This window comes from Octodon degus, unplaced genomic scaffold (assembly GCF_000260255.1).
Source record: "Octodon degus isolate 3935 unplaced genomic scaffold, OctDeg1.0 scaffold00007, whole genome shotgun sequence".
In the NCBI taxonomy this organism is placed as follows: Eukaryota; Metazoa; Chordata; class Mammalia; order Rodentia; family Octodontidae; genus Octodon; species Octodon degus.
In genome coordinates this window covers 15,082,435-15,091,960 of record NW_004524583.1, presented here as the reverse complement: position 1 = coordinate 15,091,960, position 9,526 = coordinate 15,082,435, and the positions used below count along the sequence as shown (strand labels likewise).

Sequence of the window (9,526 nt, the reverse complement as noted above, 5' to 3'; positions counted from 1 at the left end):
TGGTTACCTGAGTATCAGATTGTTTCCTCATATTTGGGAAGTTTTCTGCTATTACTTCTGCCCATATTCTTTTTATATCATTTGTATTGACTCCTTCATTCTCATTGATGCCTATTAGTCTCACATTGTTCATCTTTACATCGTCATGCAGGTGATGAATTATTTTTTTCCTGCATCCTAGTTATTTTTAAATGATCTTTTCTTACCTTTTCACTAGCTGCACCCGCGTCTTCAAGATCTGAAACTCTATCTTCACTTTCGCTCAAATGTTTTTGCAGGCTTGTGATTGAGATTTTAAGTTCCTCTACATCTGTTTGACTCTGCTTCATGCAATCTATTTCTTTCCTGTATTGGTCATTCAAGGAATCCATCATTTTTTTTAATCTCCTGTATTTTTTTAATCCATGTCTTCTTTAGAAGCAGTTATTAATTCTTTTACTGCAGAGTTTTTTACAGACTGGGTTTCCTCTTTATGTTTCTGTATTTGATTCTTTAGTTCAGGTGCTATGAATTTAGAGATTTCTTTTTTCATTTCAGACAGTAATTCTGCTTTGAGTTCCTTTAAACCTTTCTGCAGTTGCTTATTTACTTCCAATGCTATTAATTCATATGTTTCAGATAAGCTAGTGTCCACTGCATTTGTTCTGGTTGGGCATTGTGTTTCTTCCATATGTTTCTGCATTTGATTCTTAAGTTCAGCTGCTATAAATCCAGTTTTCTTTTTTTGTTGTTGTTCCAGAAATTAATTCTGCTCTTAGTTCCTCTATATCTTTCTGCTGTTGTTTATTTACTTGTGACGCCATTGATTCGTTTATTTCAGCTGAGCTAGTGTCCTTTGCTCTTGTTATGGGTGGGCTTGAGGACTGAGATTGCATTTTGCTCCTTGTCTTTATCATTTCATAAAACACTGACCTCTGGCCTTTGGTGTAGAGCTTTGGTGCAATTATGTCCTTATCACTTAATGAAATTTGGGTACTGATATACCAAGTTCTAGTTCATGCAGTTGTGCCTGGCTTGGGTTTGGCTACTGTGCTCAGCTCCTTACTGTTGTTGCCCTTGGAGGTGGGCCTGCTGTACCCCTCTGGTAAGATGTTCTGCTCCTGGATTAGCTGTGTGATTTTGACCCTAGTTTCACTGCAGGGACTTTAGCTGCAGGGTTTTACCCCAAGCCTGTATGCTAGGTCTAGGCTGGGTCTGGAGGGGTATGAGGAGTAGGGGCGAGAGAGCACAGAAGCTCCCCCACACACTCACCAGTATTGTGTTTTGGTGGGTCTGCAGGACTCCCAAGAGCGGGGCGGAAGTTCTTACTCAGATGGCAGACTGTGCTGGGTCTGGCCGGGCGGGGGAGGTCCGGAGGACTCAGGGAAAGGCCTCTCTCATGTGGTGGGCCTGGGCTTGGAGCGGCGGACAGGCACAGGACAGAGCAGAAGCTCTCACCCACACTCACAGGGCCTGGGGTTGGTCGGATATCAAGCTTGTATATTTAGATAAGTAGTGTTTAAAAATACTTTTATCTGAAGGTGTACTATGTATATATAACAAAATATCTTCTACCAGTTATCTTGTAAAGCACACAATGACTTTGAACTTCTTCCTACCTCTATGAACCTCAGTGTCCTCTTGTCCTGGCTCCTTCATGCCATTGTGATAGATGTTAATAAATATTGTTCTTTTAAATATAAGCACTACTGTCTTCTCCTTTTTTTCTTTTGTTTTGTTTTGTTTTGTCTGTGTGTGTGTGTGTGTGTGTGTGTGTGTGTGTGTGGTGGTGGTGGTGGTGGTGATACTGCAGATTAAGCCCAAGCCCTTCACGCTGAGCTACATTAGCCTTTTCATTGGCTTTTCATTTTGAGGCAAGTTGTTGCTAAGTTATTTGTACACATTACAGAATTTCATATAGACATTTGATGAATCCAAAGTTCTAGAAAATAGAATAAATTCCCAGATGTGAAAATAATGAATAAAAAAAAATTACTAAAAGGTTTATTTGCTATGATACCAGCAGCTAGCCAAGACTGCATCTGCCTACAAAAATTAGTACCATAATGGTGTGTACGGCATTGTCACTTTTTCAGTCTGAAGGCTTTACCATATCCTGTCAAGGTGAAATGTTATATAAGATTGTTGAAGTTAGCTAATGATTATTGTATTAGCAGAGAACTTCAGTTTTTTTGATAATACGCCTTATCCATTCACCTCAACCATATTCTACATGGTATCCTGTTTATGATGTTTTCCCCCATTTATTCCATAGGTCAGGCATTTGGCACAGCTTAATGATAATAGCCAGCAAGGCAAGGAGCCCAGAACTTTGGGCACTAAGAAACCATCACATGCATATTACCTACTGTTTCTATACAACAGAATAATTTTTTCCCTAAATCAAAATGAAAACAATTAATGAGAAATCTTTTATAGCACTTAGTTCAAAAATACTTTAAATATACCCACTATTCAAGCTTCTTAGATTCTTGCTGAATCAGTTTGACTTTGAAATCCTTGTCAAGCATGTTTTATTTTATTTTACACATAGATTCTACCTCCACTGAAAACCTGGGTACTTTGAGGCTATGTAAGGAATTAACTGAATGCCTCAGAAGCTGTTGACAGGCTGAATGTCACATGAACCATTTTTCACACTTCTACTTTTCTCCCTTCTTAGAAGGTTCTTCCAAGAACTAGAACAATCCCAGTGCACAAGCCAGTGCTCCAAGTAAAAGAAATGTTATCCAGATTCTGTAAGAGAATCTAAAAATAAAGAAAGCATTCAGGCTGGATATGGTTTGTACACTTACTGGCCAGGTTGTTCAGGATTAAACCTGAGTCCCAGACATCTGGTTACTGGGTTTGCATAGCCACAACTGCAAGTATGAGAACAAGTCTTGGAAATGGAAACTATTAGTTTATTTACAACTTGACCACGCTGGAAGAAGAACTGCTCCACCCTCTCCAAATAAAAAAGCTCCATGTTATAGAAGAGATAAAAGCCAGGAAATATACATGGATAGATTTAGCCAAGCTTTGGTCCAGAGGGCAAGAAATATTGAATTCTCCTTAGTTTTAGGCATGGAGGATGCCAATTCACATTCTCAGTGTGAGGAAGCATAGAGAAACATTTATATTAAAAACAAAAATCCTAGCTTTTAAAGATCTATTTTAACATGTTGTTAAAATGAGTTACACTATCTTGCCATTTGGATCTTTCACAAGTTTCTCTGAGTGTATCAAATCCCAATCCATGATATCCTTCTATGCTAGTCATGGTTATTCTCCAGTACAAGTGCAGATTGGGTGTATACTCCTGAAAAGCACCTTTTCTATAATCCCATCAGTTGAAGGGAAAATCTTAATGCAAAGAAATACTGCCCAGAAGCTTTATATGGATTTAAAGTAGTGACTAAAAAATTCCTTTCACTTATTCCCTGCTGTCCTGTCCCTCCTTAAGTCCTGATGCTTGGCATATTTTGACATGTGACTTTCAGTTCTAAAGATGGGATGGATGTTCCAAGGCAAACCAAGATGATGAACATTATCTTGAACATCCTACAACATTTCTTTGTTTCTTCTCATTACACTGTCTTATTAGAACAAAAAGCCCTGTGAAAGCACCAGTAGTTACTACTTCTGCCATTATACAATAGAACTTATGATAATCTTGTGCAGAGACCATATGTACTTATAAGTATATATATTTGATACTAAAGAGCTAACCCAAGATCTTCACAATGAACTACATTCCCAACTCTTTTGATTTTTTTTGAGCAAGGATCTCACTAAATTGCTAAATTACCCAGGCTGGGCTTGAACTTGCAGTCCTCCTTCCTCAGGCTCCAAAAGTGCTGGGATTATAGGCCTGTACAACACACCTAGCCAGAGAGCCTTTTGATTCCCACTTCCTGCAGAATATATTGCTCTATTCATGCTCTTACCTACTTAGCAAATGAAATGGCTGTAAGTTAGCAGTACATCTAAAATATTTTCTTTGCATTTTAATTTATTTGTCTTTATTTTTTCCAGCCCTGACGACTTACTCAATGCCTTGAATGAGGGAATCAGTCGTGCTGATGTCATCATCACATCAGGGGGTGTGTCCATGGGAGAAAAGGTATGGGCAGCAGGGTCTGGAAGACCTGTCCACTTACTGTCCTTGCATATGGTCGATTAACTGCAGTGTGGATAGCATATAGTGTCTACAAAGCTGAAAATCCATGACCCTTCAGAAGTTACCAGTCTCTCAAAAAGGATGGTGCAAAGGAGATCAGGCCTGAGGACCTGGCTGGAGAATCCCACCAATTGCAGAACGGTTTTTTCCATTTCCCTCAGACTTCTGGTTTTGCTTTCTCTCTGTTTCACTATAGTAGGACTCTTTTATATGTGATGTTTATGCCCAAGATAAAGCTGCAGAATTCTCCCTCTACTTTAATTTAAAAATGACCTCACAGAGCCAATCATCTCACCCACAGCATATTCTAAATCTTACCAAGATCCTTTAGCTCTCCTTCCCTACTGGGAAGAAAGGGTTAGGCATTCTTTTTGCCCTTCTTGTTATTATTATATTATATTATATTATATTATAGCAATGAAGTTACATCTACTCACATGTATGAGCTTAGGACTTTGTACATGGTAGATGTACAAAGATATACTTAGCCCTCTCAACATCCTGGCAACTATCGCAGTGTCAGTGAGCTGACATATAACTGATATGTGATGATTTTGATGGTGGTTAGATCTCCTGAGTGTTAGTAAAGTAAAATATTCTTTGGCCAATTTAAGTCAAAAAATATTTCTGATCACTTAATGTTTTGCCAGCCTATAATTCCTTGCCGTTTTATATCATATTAATGGGATAAACTAGAGATTATAACAACATTATGATCATAACAGTTTTTGCTAAAATTCATATTTCTAAGTGTTGGTTTATTTAAAGTTTATGAACTTTGATTTATCGTATGTGTATGTGCTCCTATAAAAATGCCTATAAAACTGCCTAAATTTGTAGCTGATAGACAGTAAACACAACTGGCTCTGAAAACAAACATTAGAATTCAATTCCCTACACAGAAGAATGCCTACCTTCGAGGCACAGCCTTTAGAATTAGAGTCCTGGAGAACAACAGTTCAGCTACCGAAATCACAGAAGCACACCACGACACATTTCATTCTGCAGTGAAACTGCTGATGTCTGGGGTTGGTACTCTAACAGACAACTGACTGAGTTAGTCTCTCCTCAGTCTCCCAGAAGCCTTGAGCTCGAGGTAGAGCAAACTGCTACAGACCTCTCCTGAGACCGCAGAAGCTGGAGGCGAAGGTGTGCACGTGGCAGAACTGTAGGAAATCATTTGCGACATGGCTGTCTGCATTACTGTCAATTCATGCTCAGTAACACAAAAGCATACTCCAAAGTCAGGACTGTTTAAGTGTTAAACTTGCTTTTCCAAGACTGTTCTGTATACAATTTACCTTTGTTCCTAAGAATCATAGTCGTGGGGTAATATTTGCTTAGAAGACCTAATGTTTGTCTTTTCTAGTACTTCTAGAGAGACAGCAAGCCTATAGCACACACAGGCTTGGCAGTTATGGTGCACAGGTGGTGAGGACAAACACTTCTGAACCCGACCTCCAGTATTAGTGATAACAAGGATGTTGGTTATCCTCAAATTTGCTTATAAGTAAACAAAGCCAAAACAATTGAGGATATTTATTGATTTTATTGGCTATGTGATAAGATGCTTATATGTACCTTTAATTTACTAGGAAAGAGATTTTAGGAACTGGACATCTCAAAATATTAGGGATAGGAGCTAATAACTGCCCTTTTCATGTCCTGGAGTAGGAATGAGATAGAGGAACACAGGAAAGAGGCAAAACATATATGTAGCAAATTCCTGCAAGCCAATCAGTTATAGTCCCAGAAAGAATTTCACTGTACTTTACTAACAGAAAGAAAGAAAAGCATGAAAAACAGAACATCTGCTTCAACCCAGAAGCTTGGCCTAAAAGTCATTCTCTGAAAAGACAAGCAGATTGAGAAAAGACCCATAAACATAATGATGCATATACATACACCTTGTAGCTCAGGTAAGCCTTGAACTCACTCTGTAACGGTACAGGCTGGCCTCCAACTCATAGCAGTCCTCCTGCCTTAGCCTCCCGAGTGCTGGCATGTGCCACTATGCCCGGCTTGCACACGTGACTCTTAAGTGTCAAAACTCAGGTTTGCAAAACATTTGCTTCCATGTAAATCATACTATGAGCATCTGTGGTACTAAATGGTCAGGAAATTTTATTTGAGCTACAATTAAGAGTCATTTCCTCTAAGTTTTGTGACAAGAAACCTGGAGGTGCTTAAGCCACACAGCAGGGTCAAGAAAGTGCACCTGGCCATTAGTCTCATTGGCTATATCTAGAGCTTTTTGGTTACACCACAACATCTTAGGTCTTTGATCCTTTGGGCCATGCTAGCAGCCCTGGAATCATTATAGACTCACTAGAAACACTCCTTGAAGCAGCCAGCTTTCTTCTGTATTTTTCACTGCCATCTCTTCTAGTGTGACCACCTCTGCAGCATATACCTGCTGAGCGGAGTGGAAGGAGGGGCTCTTCTGCTTGCAGGAACCACAGCCTTCCATCCTCTTCCTGCCAAAGAGCAATGCTTCATCCATGATTTCTTCTCTAAAGATATCTCCCCACCACCACCTTTTCCTGCCCTATGTATCTTTTTCAAGGAGATTTATTATTATTACTATAAAAAGGAAAGAAACAAAAATAAATAATAAGAACAAAGACAAAAACAAAAGCAAAGCACCATACGTCAATAAAAATGTTACAGAATTTCAAAACAAGAACAGGAAATTAACAATGGTTGTTATATTACATATTGTTATCACATTTGCTGCTCAGAATCGAAAAGGTTTTTAAACCCTTTCAGAATACTGAAAGTTTCAGTTAAATAGTAGTTGCTTTTTGCACTGAAAATTAAAAAATCACATGCATTGCTATAAATTTTCCACAACTACAAAATTATGAATTTGTTTAAAACAGTAAAGGTATCATTTACCCACATGGAAGTACTAAGCCCATTTCTGGGTCTTTTAATTTTTCCCAATAGTCTCTTCACTTCCCACATGATAAAAATAATATCATTCACCACAATAAAGTAAATCCCCTTGAATATGTTTTGCAAACACTGAGCCATGCTGCCATAATATATTTGAGACTACCAGTATCACAGGTAAATAAATACAGTGACATTTTTCTTACCATTTCATTCAGCCCACCTCATTCTTGTTCTGCTAGATCTCAGATTAATAGTCTACTTTCACAAAACTGGTCCTTTCCAAACTAAAAGTTCCTGGAATTCCTGATTCAGTCCGTTGATACCATATAAAAGTTATACAAAGTATATCACCACACAGGCCTGTATGCAAGAGGCTATTCTTTGAAATGTCAGTAGGTTAAAATACCTAATATAACCCTTTTCCTTAGTGCTTTGAATCTCTTTGTCTCAGATGCAAATTATTAATTGTGCTTATAACTTAGCCATAAGATATACATCAGAATAAGGCATAAGCATTCTATAGATTAACAAATTCTTGATGGTTGTTTTAATTGATGACTGTAACCAATAATATCGGAATATCAGGTAGGTAAAATTTTCTATCAGAATACAGTATGAAATTACTTCATACAAGTTGTGCAACTGTGTTTCATACAAGGATTATATTTCATACAAGTTGTGTGATTATGTTTTTTTGTTTTTGCAATGCTGGGGACCAAACCAGGACCTCATGCATACTAGACAAGCATTCTAACCCAGAGCTACATCTTACCCAACTTCATAAGCTTTGATCAGTGTTTTCTCTAAGTGTAAAATATCAAGGGCATTGTCAATTCTCTAGGCACTTCCTATCAAAAACAAATAATATGAGATACTCATATTAGTACACATTTACCTACATGAATCTGACCTAAACTAAACTGAGCATCTCAGATTGACAGCGACTCTTAAAAGTATAGAATATCATATAAATCTAAGTATTTCTAGCATCCCTTTTTATAAGAAGAGGGAAGAAATCTGTGACTTCCTAAAGTCTTTCTAGAAAATTTCAGAGATAATTTTACACATAAAAGTGTTCTGGGGGCTGGGGAGATAGCTCAGTAGAATAAGCGCTTGCCTGGCAAATGTAAGGGCCTGAGTTCAATCCCCAGTTCCGCCAAAAAAAGTATTCTGGCTGGGAATGGTGGTGCACACCTGTAATCTCAGCACTCAGGAGGCTGAGGCAGAAAGATTGCCTGGGCTACACAGTGAGTTCAAAGCCAGCCTACACTATAAAGCAAAGCCTTGTCTCAAAAAAAGATATTCTGAAAAATGTTTTCTAAATTTAGAAGGCAAAATCAAGAGTTGATCAGAAAAGAACTGAACACTTGCTTAATGTAAGTTCATGTGTATCATAGAAACAGTACTAGGTTACCTAATTTCTCTAGCACCAATAAAATATTTGAAAATACTACAAAGTAGTATGTTTGTTCACATTTTTGTAACATATTTGATTAAATCATTAGGGGATAATTGTTCTTTGCTTTTTTGTTTCTTTAAATAATCAAAGACAAAATAAACACAAAGCACAAAAAGGCAAACTACACAAAAGCAAGAACCTTTCATATTGTAGGGAATGCATTCATACCAAAGACACAAGCTCATTAAAACTGAGTGAATGCACTAATTGGGGTGGCAGAGTAAGGGGACCCTGGGGATAGAATCCAGGGCCTTCACACTAAGTCACATTCTCAGGCCTTTTTTCATTTTGTTATTTTGAGGTAGGGTCTGGCTAAATCACTATATTATGTAGGCTAGGCTAAAACTTGTGATTCTACCGCCCCTACCTCCCAGCCTCCCAGAGTATAAAATTTTAATATATGTGTCAGCTTTTTTTCAGACACAGGAATTACAGATCATGACAAATAAAAATCACTCCAAAGTTCTGGCCTTGATTTTGTTCTTTTATATTCTAATTCTGAACTGACACTGTAGGAAAAGATTCACCTCTGGACTTGGAAAATTCCTTGAGACCTTTTATTAAATGTGCCTGCAAGGAAAAACTATTTTCATAAAAAATAAGGCTCTACTTGCCTTCCTTATTCTCTGTTTTATCAGTGCACACTGTACTTTTTCTCAGCAGCCAAATGATGTGTGATATCTCATCAGATTGAACACAATAGATAGGAGAACCTCTAAGCTTTACATATTAAGCCAGATATTAGATTTTCAAAATTATAAAAAAACAATGCATAAAAACAACTTATGCATATTAAGCCAGATATTAGATTTTCAAAATTATAAAAAACAGTGCCTAAAAACAATTTATGTTAACATGAAGTTCTTCGTTATCAATATTTTCAAGTGAAACAACAAATATATTTTATTTCTATTACAGTAAATATCAAACATGTAACATAAACAAAAGTTCTTAGACATCTTTAATCAATTTTAGGAGTTTGTAAAAGATTCTGGAGACCAAACATT

General features: G+C 37.5%; 1 protein-coding gene across 1 annotated transcript in view; it reads left to right on the top strand.

The window, feature by feature from the left end:
• Gphn (gephyrin) overlaps positions 1 to 9,526 on the top strand; it is an 837,950-nt gene that overhangs the window by 783,586 nt on the left and 44,838 nt on the right. The window contains exon 18 of the mRNA XM_023701464.1: positions 4,018 to 4,105. Coding sequence (XP_023557232.1) covers positions 4,018 to 4,105 — 88 coding nt within the window. The remainder of the gene's footprint in view (positions 1 to 4,017; positions 4,106 to 9,526) is intronic.